The sequence below is a fragment of the Microtus oregoni genome, unplaced genomic scaffold (genome assembly GCF_018167655.1).
Source record: "Microtus oregoni isolate MIOR12 unplaced genomic scaffold, Mior012 000006F_ref0000085, whole genome shotgun sequence".
NCBI classification, from domain to species: Eukaryota; Metazoa; Chordata; class Mammalia; order Rodentia; family Cricetidae; genus Microtus; species Microtus oregoni.
In genome coordinates, this window is record NW_024543065.1 from 58256180 (window position 1) to 58281725 (window position 25546).

At 52.6% G+C, this 25546-nt stretch overlaps 2 protein-coding genes across 5 annotated transcripts; both read right to left on the bottom strand.

The window, feature by feature from the left end:
- Positions 1-2595: 2595 nt before the first annotated feature.
- Positions 2596-13002, bottom strand: Aplp1 (amyloid beta precursor like protein 1). Of its 2 annotated transcripts, none has more exons than XM_041655023.1 (17): positions 12716-13002; positions 11728-11871; positions 10663-10795; positions 10379-10491; positions 10064-10197; positions 9786-9979; positions 9292-9422; positions 8573-8647; positions 7790-7948; positions 7584-7712; positions 6180-6279; positions 4707-4814; positions 3808-3831; positions 3587-3657; positions 3387-3449; positions 3118-3261; positions 2596-3005 (listed from the first exon to the last, which is right to left on the bottom strand). In XM_041655023.1, exons 1-17 carry the CDS (start codon positions 12866-12868, stop codon positions 2907-2909), a joined length of 1974 nt encoding a protein of 657 aa, XP_041510957.1. In that variant the 5' UTR covers positions 12869-13002; the 3' UTR covers positions 2596-2906. The 2 variants fall into 2 exon arrangements, with proteins under 2 accessions (XP_041510957.1, XP_041510956.1); XM_041655022.1 differs by having other exon boundaries at positions 3808-3834.
- Positions 13003-15277: 2275 nt separating this feature from the next.
- Kirrel2 (kirre like nephrin family adhesion molecule 2) lies at positions 15278-23817 on the bottom strand. Of its 3 annotated transcripts, none has more exons than XM_041654416.1 (15): positions 23693-23817; positions 23334-23483; positions 21969-22118; positions 21629-21789; positions 21004-21154; positions 20783-20888; positions 20547-20695; positions 20185-20312; positions 19961-20093; positions 19624-19724; positions 19263-19482; positions 17846-17944; positions 17509-17609; positions 16817-16882; positions 15278-15613 (listed from the first exon to the last, which is right to left on the bottom strand). In XM_041654416.1, exons 1-15 carry the CDS (start codon positions 23742-23744, stop codon positions 15278-15280), a joined length of 2103 nt encoding a protein of 700 aa, XP_041510350.1. In that variant the 5' UTR covers positions 23745-23817. The 3 variants fall into 3 exon arrangements, with proteins under 3 accessions (XP_041510350.1, XP_041510351.1, XP_041510352.1); XM_041654417.1 differs by having other exon boundaries at positions 17509-17617; positions 17842-17944; XM_041654418.1 differs by lacking the exon at positions 17846-17944 and having other exon boundaries at positions 17509-17618; positions 19266-19482.
- Between the last annotated feature and the right edge of the window lie 1729 nt (positions 23818-25546).

The following is a 25546-nucleotide window of genomic DNA, read 5'->3' on the forward strand; positions in this document are numbered from 1 at the left end:
TCACATGCACACATGAAAAAAAAAATCAAACATTGCCATTTGAATTTAAAATTAATTAGTTAGTTCATTAATTAGAGACAGAGTCTCACTAGGTATCCTGGGCTGGCCTGGAACTTGCTATGTAGACCAGGCTGGCCTTGAATTCACAGAGTTCACCCTAGTTCTGCCTCCCAAGTGCTGGGATCAAAGGTGTGCGCCACCACACTGGGCTTAGAATGTGAATTTTATTACATCATGTGTGGTAGTGAGTTTTTTCTCCTCTTTGCATTAGTGGGGAATATGTGCCTGCCTCCCCTGGGCTTAAGAAAGATGTGACCACTATAGGACGATGATACAAACCAAGTCCCTAATGCGCCGTGGTGTGGTATGTAACTCACATTATCTGAGGGACTCCCTTTACACTTAACTTGTGTCTATTTAATATACAAGGCCTGTATTGACATGGATATTTTATGAAGAGACTCTACTTGCTCATGAGGCCTTTGGGAGAGTTAGAAATAGGTATTCCCTCCCCAAACCATCTGTCAGAAAAGTGGGCGTCGCTAAGTTAGCATTTGGTGCATGACTGCCCCCTGCTGGGCAATTGTGTTAGAAAGGGAAATTTATCTAGTCCAAGAGAAAAGCCTGGAATTTGGCCATGCATGTTTATATGTTTGTTTGTTTACTTATTTACTTTTAAAATTGAAGCCCAGCACAGGGTGAGTACCACGAGTATTTGTTTCTAAAACATGGTTTGGGTTGTTTGGGTTTTTTAATGTGTTTTGAGATAGGGTTTCTTGAAGTGCAGGTTATTATCAAACTCATTATGTAGTAGAGAATGATGCTGAATTTAAAGAAAATTTTTATTGGAATTAAAGAACTGGCTCAGTGATTAAGAGTACTGGCTGTTCTTGCAAAGGAGCTGTGTCTGGCTCCCAGCTCCCACATGGTGGCTCCTGACCATCTGTAACCCCAGTTCCCAGTGATCCAGTGCCGTTTTCTGGCCTCTGCAGCACCAGGCATAAATGTGGTTCCTGTACAAACATGCAGGCAAAGACTCATACAAATAAAATAAAAATAAATAAATATTTTATCTGAGGTTTCATGTACTCTCAATTGGCCTGGAAGTTGCTATGTAGCTGAGGTTGCCTTTGATCTCTCTCTCTCTCTCTCTCTCTCTCTCTCTCTCTCTCTCTCTCTCTGTTTGAGAAAGACTCTGTGTAGCCCTGGCTGTTCTGGACTTTTCTCTGTAGACCAGGCTGACCTTGAACTCACAGAGTTCCTGTTGCCTCTGCTTCCTGAGGGCTGGGGTCAAAGGCGTGCACCATCCTGAACTTCACCTTACTGTTACATTTATTTATGTATGTATTTGCTTATTTGTGTGTGAGCATGTAGAGGGAGTGGGGGTGTTAGAAGCCAGTTTGTGAGAGTGATTCTCTCTCTACCATGTAGTTCTGAGGGGATAGAACTCTGGTCATCAGGCTTAGCAGCAAGCACCTTTTCTCACTGTCACCCACTAACCTTGGACTTGTGATCCTTTGCCTCCTGAGTGCTGGGATTACAGGCAGGTTCTGCCATATCCACTTTATACAGCAATGAGGGTTGAACTCTGGGCTTCGATGCATGAGTAAGCATTGAGAGGCTGAGCTATAGCCCCATTCTCTTCCTAATGTTTTAAAAGTCACTGAACAACAACTTGCTAAGTATCAGGTACTGTTAAAATACCTCCACATATAGTCCTGGACGCCTCCTAACAGCTGTCTTGACACAGGTAACAGCATTGGCGAGGGCTAATCCTAACAAGTCACAAGCTGGGTGTGAGAGCTCAGCACGCGCTGCTGGTGTTAAATATCTATCTTTGGGACACTGGTGTGGGATTGCCAGGGGCTGGGAGTGTGGCTTCGTGGCAGAGTACATGACGAGCATGCACGGCTACTCCTTGGGATATCCTCTTAGGAGGAAGAGGCAAGTGGATCTCTGTGAGTTCGAGGCAAGCCTAACCCATATAGGCTGGCTTACGGCTGGGGGGGGGGGGCCGCGGCGGGGAGGGAGGTGCTTGCCTCCAACCCCAAGACCTGAGTTGTGTCCCCAGGATCCACACGTGGAAGGCAATTCCTGCACGTTATCTCTCACCACCACTCACACAGCGTGGCACGTATTCCCCGCCCCGCCCCAACATTCTTTTTTTAAAGTTTACAGAGGAAAAAAAAGCAAGAGGAAGAGGGAAGGGGGAGGGGCGAGGCGGATGGTCCACCCTGACGACTCTGAACTTGGAGTGGCGACACATTCAGCACCACGGAAAGCTCCCTGGCAGGCGTGGGAAAAACCCAGCCAAGGCCTCTGAGTCCCGCCCCCCTACGCGGTAATCTTCCCACAGGCCCCACCCAGATTTAAAGCACCCTCAACTAGGTTTATTTGGTTTGGTTTTGGTTTGGTTTTGTCTGAGACAGAGCCTCTCTATGTATTCCAGGGAGTCCTGGAACTCTCACGGAAATCTATCCGCCTCCCTCCACCTCCTAAATTGTGCGCCACCACACCCACCCTTCACCCAGTTTAAAGAAGCCTGGGCTGAAAAAGATGAACAACGATTCTCCAATAGAAACGCGGGACGGCTGGTGGTGGGGAAGACGACTTTATTGGGATGTTAGTAAAGAAACTTGGGACGGTGAATTCCAGGGAGCGACATACACTGGGACGCAGGTGGTGGTCACCTTAAGGAGCAATAAATTAAGATAAAATAAATTAAGGTGAGGCGGTCCCTTTTAGGGCAGCAGCTGGGAATTCCTAAGGGGGTGGAATTTGGAACTGGGAAGGGGAAATAAGAATGAATTTGTCAAGATCTCCCTCCCCCACCGGAGGCTGGGAGTTGGGACTGAGGGCCAGGAAGAGGAGCGGTCTGGGCTCAGCTGAAGGCTGCTGGGGCGGGGTCAGGGTCGTTCCTCCAGGAAGCGGTAGGTGGGGTTCTCATAGCCATGCCGCTGAAGTTCCCGGAGTTGCTGCTCCTCCAGGGCCAACATGGGGTCCACCTGCAACAGGACCAAGGGAGGGCTCAGGGTACAGGGGCAGGGAGGGGACGCTGCGGGCGGGAGCGAGTTCACTGCTTACTCCTACCCCCACCGCGATGTCTGCACTGCTCACCTCCACCACTCCATGGCTGATAGTCCCATAGGGTTTCTTCTTGCGCAGAAGCAGCAAGGATAGAACAATGAGGGAGCCCCCTCCAGCTCCCATGATCAGCAGACCCGACACAGCCTCTCGGGACACTCCAGTCCCAGCTGGTGCCTATGGGGAGAGGCGTTGAGACCAAGAGCGTCATCATCAAGGCCCACCAGGATCCAGGGCAGCACTGAAGGCCACAGCCTGGACACTGACCTCTGACCTCTCCCCCAAGGTTAGCGTCCTCTTACCAGTTCATCCCGCTGGATATCTGATGCGTGGAAGGGAAAACCCCTTGGGACAGATGCGTTCACCTGGGGGAGCAGGAGACGTCACCGACCCTGATTTATGGCCCCAAGGCCCAGAGGTACCCTAAGGTACACTGAGTCCACGTCCCCAGCGAGCTTTCAGAACCTTCCCTTATTGTCTTTGGAGCCCGAGACCCACTCACCTTTTGCTCATACTGCTCCAGGGGGGACAACTTCTCTTTGCCAGAGGAGGAAGAGTCTTGCTCTGTGGACCCTATCGAGCACAAGTCACCTCTCACTCTCGAGGGTCAGACACCTCCAGAGGGGTCAGAAGGGCACCACACTCCACCCCAGCAGGCCTTTCCCTTCCTGGCTTAGGGTTCAGTGGGATTTAGGGCTGGGGTGTCTGCCGTGTGACACTTACCTTTTGGAAGGGTCACTGGGGTGTCTGCTGGCAGAAGGGGACAAGAAGATGGGAGAAACAGTCAAGAGAGGAGGCCATGAGAGAAAGAGTAGAGAACCCCACCCCCAGGACCAAGAACCCCACAGAGGCCCTGCAGCCCCAGCTATCCCTCCTTACTCCTTCCTGCCATCATGTGGCACAGACACCCCAGACCTTGGAGAATTAGAAAGAAGGTTGCATGCTGGGTCTGATGGTGCACACTTCTGCAACTCCAGCGCTTGCAAAGCTAAGACAAGACCATGAATTTGAGGCCAGCTTAGGCTAAACAGTGAGGTCTAGGTCAGCCTGAGCTACAAAGTGAGACCCTGTATCAATCAAGAACTGAGTGGGGCCTCATGACCTATAATCTGAGCTGAAGTGGTAGGATCAGAAGTCCAAGGCCTGCCCAGGCAACTTAGACTGTCTTTTCTGTTTGTTTGTTTGGTTGGTTGGTTTTCGAGACAGGGTTTTTCTCTGTAGCTTTGGAGCCTGTCCTGGAACTAGCTCTTGTAGATCAAGCTGGCTTCGAACTCAGAGATCCGCCTGCCTCTGGCTCTGGCTTGTTTGTTTTTTTAAAGATTTATTGATTTATGTATATGAGTGTTCTATCTGCATGTACACCTCTACACCAGATGAGGGCATCAGATCCCACTAAATATGCTTGTGAGTCACCTCATGGTGCTCTTAACCACTGCGCCATCTTTCCAGCCCCAGACTGTCTGGCTGGGGTCAGCCCTGAGTGGAAGAACTCTTGCTTAGCACACACACACAGAGCCCTGGGTTCCTCACCAGCTCCTTCCTTCAGGCCAAGGACTCCAACACTGCAAAGGAAATGAGGCTTGACTCCCAAAAGTGGGTGTTCTATATTCAGGCTCACTCACCATCCTTGGATTCCGCAGGCTGAAGCCCACCCTTGTCCTCACTGCTGCTCCCGGGCACAGAGGCTTCCAGTTCACTGGGCCCCAGGTGTTCAGAGTGGAGAAGCTCCTCTGAGGGACACGCGGAGAGACGGCCAAGGTGAGAGTAAGACACTACAGTGCACAGGCGCAGGGCGTAGTGGAATGGGCGGGGGAGGTAGGGGAGACAACAGAGACGGCTCCAGGCCAACAACCCTAAGGGTGACCTGCAAGATGGGGAGCTGGGAAGATGTGCCCCCAGCAGGAAAGATGGAGGCTAAATTTGCAATACCCCACCTCTTTAAATATCAGGGAATTTAGGCCTGGGACATCCAGAAGGAAGTCACGGCAAACTGAGGGCTGTGCAGGGAAATACTCTCTGGTCCTTTTGCTCTTGTGAATCTGGATTTGACTTGTGACTTGTTCAACAATAGAATATTGACTCAATAATCCAGGGGAGTAGCGAAGTGGTGCACATGCCTGGTATATAAAAGGCCCTGGGTTCCATCCTAAGTATTATCCAATTAGTTAGTTGGTTGTGTATTCTGGCTGTCCTAGAACTGGCTCTGTAGATCAGGCTAGTCTCAGACTCAGAGATTTGCCTGCCTCTGCCTCAAGTGCTGGGATTAAAGGTGTGTGCCATCACACTGGGAACTATCCAGTTTTTGAGGTGGGTATGGCCAATGCATGCCTGTATCCCAACATTGGAGAAACAGAGGCAGGAGGACTGAGAATATGAGCCCTGGGCTACACGGTGAATTCTAGGCCAGCCTCAGTTACAGAGCAAAACCTTGTCTTAAAAAGCCACTAGTTAAAAAAAAAAAAGCCACTAGCTGATGGGGGTGCACACCTTTAATCCCAGCACTCAGGAGGCAGTGGCAGGTGGATCTCTGTGAGTTTGAGGCCAGTCTGATCTATGGAGCTAGCTTCAGGACAGTCATGAAAGACTACACAGAGAAACACTTCTCCAAAAAACAAACAACAAACAAAAAGGCCAAAAGCTGGTGATCTGGATCTGAGTTATGGGAGAGCATTTGCCTAGCTGGGTTCCATCCCAATATTATACTAAAAAAAAAAAAAAACCCAAAACCAAAAACCTAGCCAGGTGTGGGGGCACAAGCCTGTAACCCCAGCACTTGGTAGGCAGAGGCAAGAGGACTGCTCAATGTTCAAGGCCAACCTGATCTACAAAGTGAGTTTCAGATCAGTCAGGGCTACAAAGTAAGACCCTGTCTCAAAAAAAAAAAAAATAACAAAAATCAAACTGTACAATTGACTAGTAGCCTTACCACCAAAAGACCAGAGGAAAATAATCAAATTAAGTTCAAAGGAAGATGGTTCTTCATTAGAACCGCCAAGTTCTGGAAAGATTTACATGAAGAATGAGAGATTGAGGGTTGGGAGTCAAGGTTTGCCCTCAGAGAACTGAAACTCTCAACAAAAGCAATGGGCACTCACGGATCTGGGGCCGCAGTTCCTGAGCCAGGGGAGGGTTCTGGTCAAGCAGCCCCAGGCTCTGGTTCATCCGCTCTTCAATCACCTGAAGGTGGGTCTGGACCTGTGGGGAGTAAGTGTGGAGGGAGGGTGAGGAAATAGGATCCAAAGAAACAGAACATGGAGAATAGGCAGGAAGTGGGACACAAGGGTCAGACATGCAGCCACGGGGAAAACTGAGGAAGGAGAGGAGGGTCCAAAGAGAAGGAAGAGCTATGTATAAGACCAGAAGTTGAAGGCTTAGAAAAAGGGTGGCCCCAGGAAAAGCAGGGTACCAGAGACAAGATGAGGGCAGGATTAGAAAAACAGGATCTAGAGCTGGGTGTTGTGGCACAGGCCTCTTTGATAGCAGTGCGTGGGAGACGGAGGGTCCGAGGCCATAGTGAGCTCCAGGCCAGACAGCCTGGACTACATAGTGAGACCTTCGCTCCAAAACAGACAGACAAGCAAGCAATCAAACAAACAAAAAACAAAACAAAAGAAAGAAAGAGAGATATGGTACAGATGAAGAAAGTAGATACGTGGGTCAGAGGGAGAAAGCAGGACTAGAGGAACGGATTGCAGACTGTTGTGAGAACAGGAACTGGTATAGAGAACAGGCTCAGGGTAAGAGCTGAACATTCCAGAGCACAGAGGAGAGGACCTGTGCACCAGAAGAGAATGTTCAAGAGAGCAGAATTAGAATCTCAGGGTATATAGTAGGGGCTGTAGGGAAAACAGGTAGGGCAGGGGAGGAAGGCTGAATGCTAAAGGACAAACTCCAGGCTCAAGGAAAAGGATTCTGGGAAAGGAAATAAAGTCCTAGGGGTAGGAAGAAGGAATCCAAGAGACAGGACAGAGGATTCCAAAGGACAGGAAGTGGGAATCCTGGGGACAAGAAGAGAGTCAAAAGCACAGCATGAATGTGTGTGTGTGTGTGTGTGTGTGTGTGTGTGTGTGTGTATTGTTAGGGGCAGTGTTCCACCATCAAAAATATGGGATTTAAGGAATAGGAATGAAGGGACTGGAAAGGTTTGGGAACCTGAAAGGGCAGTTCCAGGCGGACGGAAGGGATCTAAACTGAGAGCAAGGGTCAAGGGGAGAATCTGGGGCCTGGGGATACAGCTCAGCAGCTAAGGCACCGCTGCTCTTCTAGAGGACTCAGGTTTAACTCCCTCCACCTGCATGGGGCTCACAACTGTCTGTAATGCCAGCTCCAGGAGCCTCAACACCCTCTTCTGGCCTCCCCAGGGACCAGGTACGAAGTGATGAACAGACACACACGCTAGCAAAACCCTCATCCACAAAACATTTTTTTTTGAGAGAGAGAGGAGTCTGAGAGAGGAGTCTGGGCTTGTAGGGCGTCTGGGCCCGGAAGCATGCTTATACCTGAAAGCGCATCTGCTGAGCTTTCTCGGGGTCCACAGCGGCCACGTGCTGGTAGTGCCTCAGGGTGTGCCTCTGCTCCTTCTGCTCGGCCCGCAGGTAGCGCCTCAGGGCTGCCAGAACTCGCTCAGCCTGCGGGAGGGAACCAAGACTGTCTCGACTGATCCTAAGACTTCCTCTCCTCTTTGCCCCCACTGCTACCTCCATACCTGAGGCGGATCGCCCTGTAACGCTGCCAGGAAACCTTCCAGGGCAGCTCGCCGCTGGTCGTTAATCAGAGCGACGACTCTGGTGGCGTGGGTCTCCACTAGGCGCTGTCGCTCACCGGACACTTGTTCCTCCAGGGTCTGCAGAATGGACTGGAAGTGCTAGCGAGGGGTACAGAAGCAGGAAAGGGGGTGTGTGAGAGTCTAGGGCAAGCAGAGTGGGCTTCAGTGGGTCTCCTTCCTGACAGCAAGGAAGGAGGTCCAATGGAGTTGGGGTAGGGCTGGCCTACTGGGACCTGGTTTGAGGGTGTCGGCTGTAAGATTAGGTGTGAACAATCTGAAAGATAAAAACTGGCCAACTTAAGGTATAAGCAAGTTTTAGGCAGCTCTAAAGCAAAAAACAGGTTGAGCCTCCACAACGCCGACGGGTGAGGCCCGGGTCTGGAGGCTGATCTAGAGGAGTCTATACATAGGTAGGGTTGTACAAAGACAAAGACAGCAACAGAGGCAGGAGCATGAGGCCAAGAGTTAGCAAACCGGCTTTGCTAGGCAGGGACTGAGGAAAAAATGAGAGGACAGGCTGTTACTTCAGCAGGCTCCAAAGTCAGCCAGCAGAGGGCAGTGCTTGCTCAGCGGCACGCATCAGGCACGGATTGAATCCCAGGCAGCCACAAATATAGGGGCTGGACCGGCGGGGCCAGGGTGAGTAGGAGGGGGTTGAAATGGATGCAGCGGCCCCCAGAAGTGGATAGAGGCCTGAGCGAAACTCAGCAAAGGGCGTCCTACCTCGTTCAGGGCCTGCCTGTCGGCTTTTGGCAAGTTCTTCGACTGGTTGTCAGCCATGGCCCACTCTCGCATCACCTGGGGGTGAGTAGGGGGGCTTCAGGATCCCAGGAGCTACCTTGGTCCTCACAGGGAGTCCCCACCCATCTCCAAGGCTCAGGAGGATGAAATCACCTAGGGCCACTGGACTTTGGATTCCCAAGAAGGAATAGCCAGAGGATTTTTTTTTTTTCCAGGCTGGTCTCAAACTCTGTTTCATTAGAGGTTGGCCTTGAACTTCTCATTCTCTTGCCCCAGCCTCTCAAGTGTCAGGATTAAGGCACAAGCCATTATGCTCAACCAACTCCCAGGTTGTGCCACAGACCAGAGTTTCTATAGTGTCTGGTGGCACTTCAACCATCTGCTAGGCGGTCGGGAATCCAGTGTCATCTTAGAGAGAGGTGTTGAGGGCTCTGGTAGACAGATGCTTGGGCACTCTTTCAAGGCAGTGTCAAGATAGAATTTCCCACGCCTTTAATCCCAGAACTTGGAATCTCTGTGAGTTCAAGGCCAGCCTGGTTTACAGAGTAAGTTCCAGGACAGACAGGGCTAAATAGAGAAACCCTGTTTCAATCAATAATAATTAAAAACAGGAAAAAAAGGAAGAAGAAGAAAAAGAAAGAAAAGAATCTCCCCATGTTTGTGGAGTCCCGTGGTGACCCTGGGTGTCCTGGTAGTGTCACCTCATTAATCTGGCGCATCCTTCGCTCCTCCAGGTCCATCTTGGCCCTCAGGAAACCCTCATGCTCGCTGATATCCCCAGGCATGCCAAAGTAAACATCCACACCATCAGTGGGCCTTGGGGTGGGCGTCACTGCAAGACAAAGGATCAGGCGGGCAAGTCATTTTTCCTCCCGGAGAAGCACATTTCCCAGGATGTACCAGAGACCAGCACGCATCCAGTTTAGGCCTGACCTACGCTGGCAAGATTCTGGAACCTATCACACCATCTTCTTCAAAGCATTGCCAAAAATGGAACGACCCCCTTCTCCTCCAACCGCCCCTTTGCGGGCCACTCCCTCTTCATTCTTCATGGGCTAATCCACCTTTACCATATCCAAAGCCACTGACATCTCTTCCATCTCCCATCGTGCCCCTCCCACCAGGTCACTCCTGGAGATGCCCCCACAGGCCCCCCAACCACAAATGGTGAAGAGAGCCGGGGAGACTAGATCACCTTTGCTGATCATGACTGGAGTATGGGAGCTGGGAGGTGGGACCCGTTTCTCTTCCTCCTCCTCCTCCTCCTCTTCAGCCTGAGGGGGCTCCACGAAGTAATCATCTACTGGCTGAGGGAAGGAGTCCACCTCTTCCTCATCCTCGCCTCCCTTTGCTCTGCCCCCCAGGGGCCAGGACCGGGTAGAGGGGTCACTGAAAGAGAAGACTCAGGCAGTAAGGTCTCCGGCTAGGTTCCCAGGCTTCCGGGAAGGGTACAGAGAGGCTCTTGCCACTCACCCAGCTGCTGTCCCAGAAGGGTTGGGAGTTGCTGGAGGTGGGCAGCACACATACTCCACACCTCGGAACCGATCGGAGCCACAGGGCAAAAGCATGCCGGAGCCATGCAGGATGAAGCCCTGGGAGCTGCAGGCCTGCAGGAAGACAAGGTCCGGAGGCCAGAATGACCTGGTTGGAGGGTGTGGACAGGGAGCCTGGATGCTGGCTTCTAGGAGGAGGGGATAAGGGATGGAATTGCCACATCCCAGCTGGAACTCCTGGCCTGGAAGGAAGGGCCTAGAATTCTAGGTTTAGATTGGCGAGCCAGGATCTCACCTCCTGCGCCTCCTGATGCCTCTTGCCTGAGCTCTCACACTGGTCCATGCGTTCCTGGTGCAAGAACCGACAGCCTTCGGGCACTAACAGGGCTTCGCTCACGAATTCACCAGCTGCGGAATGGGAGACACCAGAATCCTAACAGCCCAGCCCTGGCCTCCTCAGAGCTCAGAGGTCTCTACCTGACACCCAGACTTTCCATGTAGGTCTGAGTCAAGCTCAGAATCTCATCTCTGAGAGACTCCCACTTCACCTCACTTCCCATCCCCCAACAGGTGACTCACGCAGGCAGTGGAAGGGCACAACCTCGTGGTGGGGGTGAGCACATCTGCCGCTGCGGGTACCACCACACCAGCGCTCCATTGGGATGGCCTGTGCAGCCTGCTCCACGCGGGCTATGTGTAGTTCTGGGTACATCTGTGCGGACCAGGAAGTGGAGATCAACCCACTGTCTACCCCAGCTCTCTCGTTTTTTGCAGTCCTAGGGTTTGAACTCAGAGACTCCTGAATACCAAACAAGTGCTCTATCCCTGAGCTACATGCCCAGCCCTCATTTTACTCTCTATTTTGAAACCAAGCTTCCTAAACTGGCCTTGAACATCCTGCAGCCTAAGAAGGCCTTCAATTTGCATTCCTTCAACCTTAGCCTCTCCAGCAGCTGGGACTGCTATGCTCACTGGTCCTTCCCTTTTCTAGTTTCTAGTACGCATAAGGACTTTCCTTCCTTGTCTACAGCATGGTCATGCCCCTATTGCTGTCCCTTAAGTTCGCCATTCTCTGATGGTTTTGGTGAAGGTCCCCAGGCCAGGTCATGAAGCTCAACTTCTCAGGGCCACCCTGCCCCCATCAGGTTTCTTTCTTAAAATATCTCGCCCTCTCTCCTGCCCTGCCTTTCTGTTTAGCTTCTAAGTAACTCTTCTCATGGAGTTAGCCCCGCCTTTTCGTTTCACGCCTCCTTGGAACCCACTCTCATTGGGCTCATCGCTTCCCGCATCTTGTTGGTTTAAAGATCTTTTTATCTAAGCCCAGCCTCTCGTTTGGCCACGCCCACTCACACTCCCACTTTTTCTAAATAGCTCCACAGATTTCTAAGCCCTGCCACTCTTCAGGCGATCTTGATTAGCCGACATTTTTGCAGCTTTCTCCCCTCCTAGTATCTCAAAATAGGTCCTGCCCTAGACCCGGCTCGCCTCCTCGCTGACCACAGACCCCGAACTTTCCGAGGCTTTCCAGATCCTCCCACCTCCCTGGTCTTGGCCTTTCTCAAGTCTGGCTTCCTCAAGGGCGACCCCGCCCCAGCTTGGACCCTCTGACCACTGACCACGCCTCTGCCCATGGGTCCCGCCCACCTGTCTGCAGTACTCCAGCACACGCTGCGGGTCCAGGAGACAGCGTCGTGATCGCTGTGGGTCTGGTTCCCAGCGGCCGGTGCGCAGGTCCCGGTGAAGGGTTAGACGCCCACATAGTCCAGCCACTTGGGCTGACCCCGGAGCCTGGGAGTGGAGGCAGATGGAGCAGTGAGGGCCCGGAGAACGTTGGCATCTGGGTTATCTGGTGCCTTGCTCCCTAAAACCCAGATGGACACCTGCCCCTAGCACCACATCCTTCTAATCTCTCCTGGGTGGAGGGACCGTTCCCCGGGAAACAGATCCCGTGGGGCGAGAGCGCCCCAGCTCTCCCGTTGCTATGGTGAACCCGGTCCCCCTCCCTTGGGTTTCTCGCGGCCTTGTTGCTGAGAAGACAGGCTCCGCCCCCGCCCCAGCGTCTTGGCTCTGGAGCCCGAAGGGGTTAAACTTGAATCGTGGGTTGGGGGGCAATCTAGACGTTCTGGCCCCACCTCCCCCCATCTCCAGTTCGGGCTCCCATTGAGGGGGTGCAAAGACGAAAGGGCCTGGCTTCCCCGAAGGCCTGCACATCAGGCCCGTAAGAACTAGGGAGCTATATCCGGATTGAGTGGTGGGTGGAGGACTGGACTCCTGGATGTTTAGGGGGCAGGGGGCTTGTGTGGGTCCAGGGGATACAAGGGACCTAGATTCTAAGATCCAAGCGCCTGCTGCCTGGTGGGTCCTACGTTCAGGTGGGCAGGGCTTGGGGCTTTGTCGGCTAGGGGTGAGCTGGATTTCTAGGACCAGGGGCTCTAGGAAAGACAGGTCAGGTCCAACGATGCGGGTGGGAGGGGGCAGGGAAGTCAGATGATGGAAAACCTAGAGTTCGGAGCTCACGGAGCAGGCCACCTGGCTAAAAGGACAGCGCTTTCTGCGGTGGTCGCGCCACGTCCAGGTCCAGAGTCCCGGTCCCGCCCCTTCCCCCCATCCCCAGAACCCGGCCGGGCCTCACCTCGGCCGCGCTGGGGCTCCCACCGGCCAGGCTCCCGACGGCGAGCTGCGCGCGCAGAAGCAGCAGCGACAGTGGCAGCAGCAGCGGCAGCGGCAGCGGCGGCGGGCCCCGGCGGCGACCCTGGCCGCGAGCGGTGGGGCTGGCGGGCCCCATGTCCGGGCCTCGCGCCCTCAAGTCCCCTGCGCTCCCGCCCGGCCCAGCCCGGCCCCAGCGGTGACAGGAGCTACCAGAGCCACCGCCGCCGCCGCCTCCTCCTCCTCCCGCCGCCCCCGGGCTGCGCCGGCGCCGCCAGCCCCGCCCCGCGCCGGCCCCGCCTTCCCGGCCAGGACAATAGCGTGGCGGCTCTGCGCACTGAGCGGCTTGGGAACCCCGGGAGGGAGCCTGCGCCAAGCCCTAGCCCCTCGAGATTCCTGGTGTCACGCCCGACGTTAAGGCCCAGTCGCCAGGCTCAGTCCTTGGGCTCAGCAGTTTTGGAGTTTGAGTCCTGTCTTAGGACTTCACCCTTAGCCTTCTCTTCTGGCAAATGCAGACACCCACCATCACCTTTGTCCTCTTCCAAGGATGCAATAGGATCCATCGGATGTGTGTGTGGCAGGGGCGTAGGGGGGACACCCCTCCATAAACTCCTCTGTTGAGGTCCTAGGAATACAGGCCTCCAAAATTTCCCCAGTCTAGAACATAGAAGCGGAGTGTGAAAGCAAGCCTGTAATCATAGCACTTGAGAGGTGGGGGCAGGAAAAGAGGAGTTTGGGCCTAGGCTGCACTGCCTGAGACCCAGTCTCAAAAGACAAAGCAGTAACTTAGGCCTGGTGCCTTCTAACCAAGTCTCTCTTGCCTTTCATCCTCAGACCTAGGAATTCAGTCTTCCTGCCTTGACTGTCAGGTCTCTGGACCTTGAAATTCTCCATCTTAAAAAAAAAAAAAAAAAAAAAAAGTTCTTTAAAGATGACTCAGGTCAGGTGCAACCCAGAACCTGAGGACCGTGGAGCCTCATTTCCATTCACTCTAAGGGCCAGCAAGGGTCTTCTCCCTGAAGGGCTCACTATTTTGTCTCTCCAGTGAGTGTAGAAAATTCTCCTTTTCCTGGCCGACTGAGGCAGCCCAGCTCTGTGTGGACTTCCAGGTGTGCATCTTGTGGGAACCTGCCCACATTTGTCCGTCTTTTGTTTTCAACTATGTGTGCACCTGTGTGGCTGTGGGTGAGGCCGGGGTATGTTATTAAAGGAGTCTACAGTGGGATGGTGGTGTAGACCTATAATCCCAGGAGGGGCTAAGGATGGAAGATCAAGAGCTAAACTCTGTTGAGAGAAGCTTTGATGGTTAAAAATACTGGCTGCTCTTCCAGAAGACCCGGGTTCCATTCCCAGCACCCACACTGTCTGTAACTCGTTTCAGGGGACCCATTGCCTCTTCTGTCCGGGGGGGGGGGCAGGCACATATGTGGTGCACAGAAATACATGCAGGCAAATCACCCACACACGTAAGACAAAAATAATAAATCTATAAAAAAAAAGAAATGAAACGGCCTACAGGAGCAAGCAGGTAGCAAGAGGCAGAGAAAGGACTGAGGAGTTAACTCCTATGACAGCCTAGGCTAGGGTAGGAGGATGGGACAATTGTCAAGGACCTCTTCATTCGTGTAAAACTCAAGAATACTCTACAAACACGTTTGCCTGTTTGCCTTTTTTTCTAATTAAACACAAATATTTCTAGCCCAAGAATCCCCTTCATCTATCTATCTATCTATTTATTCTTTATCTATTTTTAAAGATTTATTTGTTATGTACACAGTGTTCTGCCTACATTCATGCCTGCAGGCCAGAAAAAGGCACCAGATCTTATTACTGATAGTTGTGAGCCACCATGTGGTTGCTGGGAATAGAACTCAAAACCTCTGGAAGAACAGCCAGTGCTCTTAGTCTTTTCACCCACTTACCCACCCACCCACACACTGATGCCTCCTCCTTCACACACACACACACACACACACACACACACAACCTTTTGTTGCTTTTATTCTCACCCCATCCCCAGTCCTTGGATTCAGTTCTTCCATGGTTTTAAGGAAGGAATCAAGATAGTGGTCATTTTGAGTTCTCATAGAATGAACGGCCTTATTGGCTATACTTTTATTGGCCAAAGCTCCCTTTCCTGGGAAAGCCAGGAATTGGTGGGGGGATTATTTCATTCATCTTGATTTTTGCTACCATATTTTTTGGTGCAGATGGTCATTTTCAAATATCTACTAGTTAGAAAAGCTTCCCATCCATGGCCCTGACTCCCATCACCTCCTGTCTTTATCCTTCTGCAAAGAATTTGACTGTCTTTCATTCAAACTTGAATGTCTTTCTCACAGGAGAAAAAATGGGTATAGTGGTCGTATTGCTCCCTCTTGGAGCATCCCCTTTGGCTGAGCCAACCACACATCAACAATCCTGGCGGTTGTTTCCCTCCTCTGGTGCTCAGTTTTGGAGGAGTAGGTCATCAACTTGTTTTGATTCCTCAGGACGCTGGACAGCACACGACGGCAAGAGTCTTGAGACTCTTCAATCAGAGACGTCTTCACACGTGAGTCTGGAGACGCTGGTGGCTGGGTGGAGACAAGGTAGCGTAGGGGAACGGGGGAGTCCCAGAGCTCAAATCTGTGGATCCAAAGGATGTGGGTTTCATATAGCTTGTGAAAGCACGAGGATGGGGTGTGGTGAGATAACCGGCCCGCGCTCTGTACAGTCTGCAGGGAGGTACTAAGTCCAGGTGTGGCTTGAAGTCATAGTAAGTAGGAGTTCCTGGAAATCCAATTGGAGAGGGGGGTGGCAAGAAGAGGCCTCCTCCGGGGGCTTCCCCAAGGCTAAGACTCACACTGACTCCTCGAACCTTGTAGTAACCGTTGGTTGGATCCTGGGGAGCAGTTGAGACTTGGTAAGGAACGTGAGGGTATAGGAAGGCAGGGATCGTGGGTGGAGAGACACACTGACCTACAGCCAGACCTAGAGAGAAGCGTGATGGCATAAAGTAGGAACAGCAGAGGCAGAGAGAGCTAGGCACAAAGATGGCCGAGACAGGGGAAGTGCTAGCTTCCTAGAACAAGCAAGGTCTGACTGAAGTTGGGGAGAGGGAGGGAGGGAGGGAATGTGGGAAGGTGAGCTTCAGGTCAAGAGAAAAGCATGATCAAGTATAGACAAGAGGCTTTAGCTGGATTAGGGATGTAGTTCAGTCGGTAGAGTGCTTGGCTAGCATGCTCAAGGCCCTTGGTTTGATTCCCAGCTCTACATAAACTCAGTGTGGTGGCACATGCTTTAATCACAGCACTTGGGAGGATAATCAGGAGCTCAAGATCATTCTTGGCTACATACTCAGTTTGAAGCTAGCTGAGATACACGAGGGTCTGCCTCAAAGAAAAGTCAGGGAGCGGGGCTTTAGAATGGGAGCAGGGCTTTAGAATGGGAGCCAGGGTTGGAACCGATGCATCTAACCTAAGGTAGGATTTCAAAGCAGGACCATCTTTGGGAAATGTGATGTTTGGGTGGAACCTAGTGGGAGTAAGGCTTCTGGCTGGTAGAGAACAACCAAAAAGACACCGAGAGGCAGGAAACGTGGCTGATGGGGAAAGAAGGCCTGGAGACCAAAGCGAAATAATAAATAAGCTAAGAAGAGGCTGCAGAGAGTGAGTGGTGACCTGGTCCAGAAGAAGCTAAAAGTAGATTTTTTTGTGGTGTTTTTGTTTCTTTTTTCTTTTCTAGACAGGGTTCTGTGTAGCCCTGGCTGTCCTGGAACTCGCTCTGTAGACCAGGCTGCCCTCAACTCAGAGCCTCTGCCTCCTGAGTGCTGGGATTAAAGGCATGCATCACCACCTTGGAAACATAGGTCTTAAGGTAACAGAAACCAAAGAAGGAGACTGAAGCAGGGAAGCATCCAAGTGTGGTGCCAAGATCTGAAGTCCTAGTTTGTAACCCCAGCATCCAGAAGCTGAAGGAGAAAGCCTGCTGGGAGTGCAAAGCCAGCTCAGTGTGGCACCCTGTCTCCAGAAAGTTTTTTTTAAGCGTGCAATTGGGGAGAGGTGGAGACTGAGTGACCAATAGTCGGCTCCTCCCCAGTACTCACCGCTGCCTCCAGAGCCTCCTTCTCATCAAGGATCAAGTCACCGTGGTCAGGGTGCACAATGGGACCCTGAGGGAGGGGAAAAATGAGAGGCAGTGTTCAGAAGATCACTCTATCCTGCTGCCAGATCCCAAGGGCCTTCCTTTGGAGGTCAGGCTGAAGGAGAGGCCTGGAGGCTGGACTTAAGACAGTAAAGAAGGCTATGGGGACATAGTGAGCATTTGCATTTGTGAGGATCCTGTGGGTCCAGGGTTATCATGTTTAAGACTGGGACCAAGCTGGGATAATGGCACACACTTTTAATCTCAGCATTCAGGAGGCAGACTGGAGGAGCTCCGATTTGGAGTTTATGTAAAGCTTCGGCGCCTTGAGGATGCTAGCCAAGCAGTCCACCACCTGCCACAGTCCTAGCCCCAGTTAGGGCCTCTTGTCCGTGCTTGATCATGCTTGTCTCTCAACCTGACCCCACCCTCCCTCTTTGCCTCTTCCTCCTCTCCCCAACTCATCCAGACCTTGCTTGTTCTAAGAAGTCAACCTCGTCTACAGTGCAAGTTCTAGGACAGCCAGGGCTACATAGAGAAACCTTGTCTCAAACAATAACAAAAAGTCTAGGCTCATACTTGAGTTTGAGGGTGGGTTAGACTAGGTGATTATCTTGGTCTGGAAGCACAGATCTAGGGAAACTTGCATCTTACCCGTTCCTCACTGCCACCTGCTTCCTCCTCAGGGCCACGTGAGCTGGAGCCATCACTGCTTCCTGGGATCCGGACCAAGTTCTTTTGCTTGGAGAAAGAGCCTGAGGCCCAGAAAGGTGAGAGGTGAGCGACAAGTGAGGTCATATTTTGTGATGACCAAGACTTGGGAACAGAACTGACTGGGTAAAATGGGCTAGGAAGGCTGGAAACCAAGGAGAACCATGGTCAGGAAGTGATGGAAAGGAGATGGGAAGACCGACCCTGAGGAGACTGAGTCAGGGCTAGGGAGGGAACTTAGCGGCCCGGAATGGAGCCTGGTCCCAAGGCTGATACTTGCCTTGGCGCCAGCAGCAGAGAATCACTCCAGTGATGACCATAAAGAGAGCGGTGGCTGCAGAGACTGCTCCAGCCACAATCCGAACAGTGGGCAGCAGGTCTGTAAGGAGATTGGGGTCTCCTGAGAAGGCTGGTCTGAAGACGGGGTAACCGGGAAATGGGCTCGGGGCTTGGGTTCCTTGGTTCAAAAGGCTGCCAGGTTTGGGATTTCCCAAGATTTACAGTGTGCTATATTTGGTTGTCTGAGGACATTTGGGCATTCATAGGTTTTTGAGGTTTTTTTTTTTTTTAAGATTTATTTATTTATTGTGTATACAGTATTCTGTCTGCATGTATGCTTCTACACCAGAAGAGGGCACCAGATCTCATTATATATGGTTGTGAGCCACCATGCGGTTGCTGGGAATTGAACTCAGGACCTCTGGAAGAGCAGTGCTCTTAACCTCTAAGCCATCTCTCCGGGCCTGGGGATTCACAGTTTGAGAGTTTAAATTCCCTGGGTGAGCCGCATCTGTAACCCCAGCCCGTAAGTTCAGCGTGGGCTATCAGAGACCCTGTCTCCAAAACCAAAACACCAATATAATAAACAAACAGGGCTGGCAAGATGGTCCAGTGGGAAACGGTGCTTACTACCTGGGCCTGAGTTCAATCCTGGGGACCCACAAAATGGAAAGAGAGAACGGAGTCCTACAAAGTTGTCCTCTGGCTTCCACATGTGCACTGTGGCAGGAGTGTGCCCCCATAAACAAACAAACACTCTAACTTTAGGGTTGCTCAGAACTTGAGAGTCTTCTGTTTCAACCTCCCAGATTTGTGGCATCCAGGTATGGAATGGCCTTCCCACTTAGAGCTCTGTATTTGAGAGAATTATTGATTTGGGGTCCTGTGATTCAAGAGATACATACTTTTTTTTTAAAAAAAAACTTACCACTTTTTTTTTAAATTATTTTATATGCACTGGTGGGAGGGTGCCAGGTCTCCTGGAACTGGAGTTACAGACAGCTCTGAGCCTCCCTGTGGGTGCTAGGAATTGAACCCAGGTCCTTTGGAAGAACAACCAGTGCTCTTAACAGCTGAGCCACCTCTCCAACCCCCACTTATTTTTATTACATTTCAAATGCTATTGTATGTATTTATATGTGTGGGGGAGTGCATATCATGGTGTTGGAACAGAGGTCAGAGAACAACTTTTGGGTATTGGTCCTCTCCCACCATGTGGGTTCTGAGCGTTGAACTGGGGTCATCAGGCCTGGTGGCAAGTGCCTTTACCTGGTGAGCCAGCTCACTGCCATAGTGCTGAAATTTGGGGAGTCTTTGCATTTGGGGACCTTATAGTTCGGTGGCTTCAATCTTGGGAATCGCTGTGTTTGTGGGGTTTGGAATCCCCAGGTTTCAGGGTCTTTGGGTCAGTAACTCACCTCTACGACCCAGGTGGACCTGGGTTCGTCCCTCACCCAGCCGGTTCCTGGCACTGCAGTTAAAACCCCTGGTAAAGTCGGATTCCTGGGTCCCGGAAATGTGTAACACAGAAATAAGGCCTGGGCCCTGTCCTCCCTCCTCTTCAGGGGCTGAGAAGGTCTCCACCAGGAATCTGCCTAGTGAACCTGCCTCCAGGAAGCCCTCGTCCCAAGACCAAACCTAGAAAACAAAAGAAAAGGGTATCAACTCGGAGCCTGAGGAAGTAGAGAGGGGCTGTTGGATGTGGGAGATGTCAGTGTCAGACGTGGGGGACAGGGATCACGACTGATGTGTCAGAGGGGTGAGGGTTCCTTTCCTTACCACGGAGTCCGGGGCAGGGGAAGCAAACACCACACATTGGAGTCGAGCAGGGCCCCTCAGGAAGGCAGGCGCAGGAATCAGGGCCTTCACTACCGGGGGAGCTGGAATGGAAACCATAGACCATGAAGCAGAGGTCTCGACCTCTCCAAAACCAGTTCTGAATGAGGTAAGGTCAGACATGGTCACTGTGGTTTCACCCCTGAGAAACCAGGCCATACCAGTCCGTAGAGTGTCTCTCTTTCAACAGGTCCTGCTCTACTCCTCAGCCTATAACTTCCTTTTCAGGGACACGCCCTCTCGGTCCACCCCCTACCCCAAGACCCTCGGGGTCTCTCACCGTTCACCGTCAACCTCGCCAGCGCCGTGCCGCCTCCTAAACCCGAGCGCCGAGGCTCAGCCCTACACACATAGTCACCCGCATCCTCCAACGCCACGGATGGAAGACGCAACGTGGGCCCCGAGCTCAGCACCTGGCACAAGGAAGGGGTATCAGAGACAACACTCAGGGAGGCAGCCCGGACCACTTCCAGCTAACGTCCCAGGCCCCAGATCGAACTTCACCTGAGAACTACCGAGGCGCGTCCAGGTAATCCGTGGAAGTGGGTTCCCTCGCCAGGCGCAGCTGAAGGAGGCGTCTTTCCCCACGTCCACGGACACGGGCTTCGGTTTTGCCGGCAGAATAGGTCCATCTGCAGGAGAGAGAGGAATGGGTTAGAATGAGCCCCTGACACAGGACCAGCTGCTAGGTACAAGTGTGGGTATCCAGGCAACACCCGCCACTTAGAGTCCGCTACCACAAACCCCACCCTTCCCCACCCCCCCACCCCCGCCCCAGCCAAACCTCGCCCTACTACCTGCTCTAGCCCCGCCTTCCAGACAACCACGCCCACCTCGGCCACACCCACGGCCCCGCCCCTGCTCACACAGCACTTCCAGCGCAGTGCTTCGGTTGGCGCTTCCCACCGCGTTGCTGACTTCGCAGGACACTGGCTCAGTCAAGAACGTAGCGTCTGCTACGACCTCCAACCTTGGCCCACGTGCCCCGAGCACCGGGGATCCCCCTTTCGCCCACCTGCGGAGACAGTGGCGATATTAATGTCGCCCTACCCCTCCTCAAGCTCCCGGAACTTTGCTAGAGACAAGGGGCGTTTCTGGTCACCTGTAGCCGGTGACAGGAGGGTGGGCAGTGGCGTGACACAGGAAAGTCGCCTTCTCTCCCTCCTGCACAGTCTGGGGCTCAGCAGACAGAGTCACCACGGGGGGATCTGTGAGGGTAAGGCAGGAGAGCTGGGCTTTCAGTCCCCACCCAATCCTCCTCCTGTTGTGTCAGACCCAGGAGTCCAGGCCCACCCTGGTCTATCCAGGACCAACGGCACTCACACTGCAGGATTAATGTAACCGCTGTGTCCTTCCCTGTGGGCAGGACCTGGCTCCGGGCTCTGCAGATCAAGGTGGCTCCATCCTCGTGACTGGAAGGGGTCAGGAATAAGGTGTTTTCCACTGCCCCAGTGGTCTTGTCCTTCAGCGTGGTCTGGAGGTGATAGATAGATGACATTTTTTTCTTTTTAGGACAGGGTCTCACTCTGAAGCCAAGGCTGGCTTTGAACTCATGACCCTCCTGCTTCAGTCTCCTGAGTGCTGGTGTTATAGGTGTGTACCACACCCCATACTAACAATGATTTTATCTATAGCTTACATAGGTAGTGTTTACAATATATTGGATACTTTTAGACATTCACATGCTTATTTAATTCTCTATATTACCCTATAAAGTAACCCTACTATTTTTCCCCCTGTATAGATAAAGAAAACGAGGGACAGAGAGGTTAAACGCCATATACAGGAGGAAGTAATTAGCAACTGACTGAACCAGGAAGCCTCGCTCTTGATCTGAATCATAGTTCAACCCTGAATGCCTGCCATGCCCTCTAGATGAGCCTGAGATCAAGGTGGACCCCAAGTCTCACTGAATGAAAAAAGAATGGCAAAGAGATTTAAACTCAACCTGGTGGAAGGTGGCTCCATCCAGCCGGATCCCATCTCTGAACCACAGCAGTTCAGGGGCAGGTTGGGCATCCCCTCGACTCCGACAAGTCAGATTCCCAGGAACTCCAGCAACCAGAGACACAGAGGGGCCGCCTAGTATCTGGGGGGCTTCTGGGGGGACTGCATGGCAGAACTGGGGTCAGAATTGCATCCTGGAAGTAGAGCCTCTGATCCTCTCAGCTCCACCCACCAGTCCCCCAGGGTTCTTAGACTCCACTGCTCAGGAGCAGTCCTAACTGCCCCATTCCCCACCTCCAGCTCCCAAAGCCCAAATGGGCTGGGTCCTCACCCATCCTCACCCATCACACGCAGTTGGGCAGGTCGTGATCGGAGGCCCGCTTGTGAAGCCTGACACTCATATGATGCTTCGTCTTCCAGTTCCACAGGTTTAATGTGGAGGTCATGCTGGCCACTGGCTGTATTCCCTGATATCCAGTACCGGGACCACCCTGAAGACAGAAAGACCATAAAAAATTCTGAACTCCTGGTCTCAAGTCTTTATCTCCAACAATCCCACTCCAGGGAGCAGATAAGAGCCACACATTTGATGCTAAAACACTATCAAAACATGCATGCTGAGGCCGGGCAGTGGTGGCGCACACCTTTTACCCTAGCACTAGGGAGGCAGAGGCAGCCGGATCTCTGTGAGTTTGAGGCCAGCCTGGTCTACAAGAGCTAGTTCCAGGACAAGTTCCAAAGCCACAGAGAAGCCCTGTCTTGAAAACCCAAAAACCAGCCAACCAAACAAACATGTGCTGGGGCCAGGTATGGTGGAGCACACCTTTAAATTCCAGCATAGGCAGGCACACCTCTCTGAGTTCGAGGCTATTCTGTTCTATATAGGAAATCAGGCTGGCCAGGACTACGCAGTGAGACATGTCAAAGAAAAGAAAAGGAGAGAGAGAGAGAGAGAGAAGTGCTGGGTTCAGAGAGATTCTAAACCTCCTGTCAATTTATAGTCACCACAAATTTGTGAGTTAAAAAGTCAGAAAGGAAGGGTTGGAGAGATGGCTCAGCGGTTAAGAGCACTGACTATTCTTCCAGAGGTCCTGAGTTTAATTCCCAGCCACCACATGGTGGCTCACAACCACCTGTAAAGAGATTTGGTGCCCTCTTCTGGCCTGCAGGCAGGATACTGTATGTATGTATGTATGTATGTATGTATGTATAAATAAATAAATCTTTTTAAAAAGAAGTCAGAAAGGAATACAGGAAAATAATTCCCATCAAAGTTAGGTTAAGCCAGATGTGGGTGGTGCAAGCTTGTAATTTCAGCACTCAAGACTGAGGCAGGAGGATTTCGAGTTTGAGGCAAGCCTGGGCTGCAGAGGGAGACCCCAACTCGAACAACAAAACAAAACAAATAACCAAAAAAATAGATAAAACACTACCTTTTGCCCACCATAGAGGAACGTTAAAGGGCTGGGGCTCTGAGAAGCTCGCAATAGCCTGCTCATTAACTATATGACTGTAATCACTGGCAAACTGTTTATGCTTTTATATGATGTTTTAGAATAAAAATAAGTCTCCAAACACAAGGAATTACATCCCCCCCCCCAAACAATCGTTTTAAAACTTGCGATTCCCAAATATTCACTGGGAGCCCACCAGTCTCGAAAGTTGAAACTATCAGATGCAGCCCATGCCTAGACCCCTTAACTCACCTGGAAGGTCTCTTTCGCCCCCTAGAGCCAACCCATCCTTAGTCCACTGCACGAGCCCCCGGTATGCTCCCAGAGCGCAGGGCAGCCGGGCTTCCGCCCCCAGCAGCACCACCATGTCCTCTGGTTGTTGCAGAAAATGGGGCAATGGGCCTAGGAGAAGAGGGACAGAAGAGCTGAGATTAAGTCAAGAATTCCCTTATGCAAGGCCCGGGATGTCCAGTCCAAAGCCCTCCATCCTCTGATTAGAAGCTCTAGCCTCCAGAATTCTCTCTCACACCCAGGACTAGGAGTCCTTAGTTTATTTTTCCCAAACAAGGCAGGAACGGACAAATAATCCTCTTTGCGCCCTTCGGGGGTACCTGCAAGTCCTCTGAAGCTGCAGAGAAGGACGAGGAGGGCGGGGCCCAGCATCCCGTGTGTGTTTGTGCGTGCACCCCAAGATCCCGTAGACTTTGGGTTGCACTGATTCCTCTCCAAATTCTTCCTCGACAGCACGCCTCTCACACGCTGGACTGGAACCCCTCTCTGTACCCCACTTCCCTCCGCCCCCACTCCAGTCTGGAGGATTCTACGTCTGGCCTGGAGTCCCCGAAATCTGGCTCATCCGCAGCCTCCGATGCTCTATACCGCTCGCGGGTTGCACACCCTGGGTGTGCGAGAGACTCGCGGGTGGGCGGGATCCTACTCGCCCCGCCCCTTGGATACCCGCCCTCTTCCCATTGAGAAACTCGGGCGGCATGCCTGCCGAGACTGTGGGCGCTCCGGGTTCGCGCAGCAGGAGGGCACCCCTGCGTTATCAGGGGGTCTGAGAGCTGTAACACCTGGGTCCAAGGAGGGGGCTCTGCTCGTGTTGGACACCTGCGCCCTGCTGAGGTTGAAGGGGAGGCGGGCATGAGGAGGAGGAAAGAAGAGAGTGGAAGAAACTTGCTCAGCCCGGACCCAGGAGGGACTGAGCTGAGTGGAAACGGAGCTATAAATGGGAACCCCTGAGACTTCACCAGTTTTCGCGCCCTGGGGAGGCGGGGCCCAGGCTCCCGCGGGCCTGCGGGTCGGGGAGAGGGCACCCAGGTCCTGAAGGACTACTTGGAAGTCATGAGAAAAGAAGGATTCAGCCCCCCACTTTTCCAAATACATCCCTGCTGCCTTGTTATCTCTGCAAGGCCTAACACACCCTAAGTTGTAGGAATCCAGCCCCCGCCCTCCCCTTCCCGCCCCGAGTTCCTTCTTTCCCAGAACTCGGCAGTACCCACCCATCCCCTCTCTCCGCCTAGCTGTCCCAGGCCCCTCCGACTGGTTGCCGGGCGACGGCTAGGAGGCAGCAGTACCCTGGCTCTGGCAGGCAGGGAGGCTGGGAACCGCACAGCTTGTCCTGACAGCTCCCGTGCTGCCCAGCTGGGGCGTTCCCACGCTGCGCAGCTGGCAGGGCAGGTGGGAGGGACCCTGAGCCTACTGTAGGAGCTGGGAGAGGGGGGCTGGGACCCCGGGTCTGACATTCCTGGAGCTATCAGAATTAAGCGACATTCAGGGCTCAGAGGGTTGGATTTCCAGGGAGGGCGTGGTTCAGATTTCTGCAGGCTGAGAAGCTGGTGGCCCTTGTAGCCTGTAGTATGGAGCAGTTGGGCCAGGTTCGGAATATCTGGTCTTAAATCTTAGAGCTACTGGATTTAACAACCAATCTCACTCACCCCCACAGGCCCAGGAGGACTGGAAAACTAACAGCTGTGCTGATCGTATAAGAGGGAGGGTGGGGGGAGGCAGGGGGCTGGAAAAGAAGGTCCTGGGAGGTCCCGCGCTGAGCTCTGGAGCATCTGAACTCCCGGCTTCAGATTCTCTGTTTTGAAATAGGACAGGCTTGAGCCCAGGACTCCTGAGTCTTGGGGAGGAAGTCAGGTGATGAGGTGTTTTTCCAGACACTTGACAAAGCTTCCCTTCCTGGCACCCTGGGGCCACCAGCATGGAAAAATGGAGAGCCTGGAGTCCCCAGGGCATTCGGAGAAGGAAAACAGCCAAGTTTGAGTGTAGGTTTGCACTAATTAAAGGTTCCAGCAACTGACAGCCCTACACCTTGGCCTCCGACGGTACCATCTGGTAAAGGCCCCCACGGCAGAGCCTCCATCCGTTAGGTCTACAAGCAATCCGTTTCACAGGAGGTCTTAAGGGGGTTAGAGAAGGGAGTGTGGAAGGAGGGTAATGAATCAATAATGGGGGTGGGG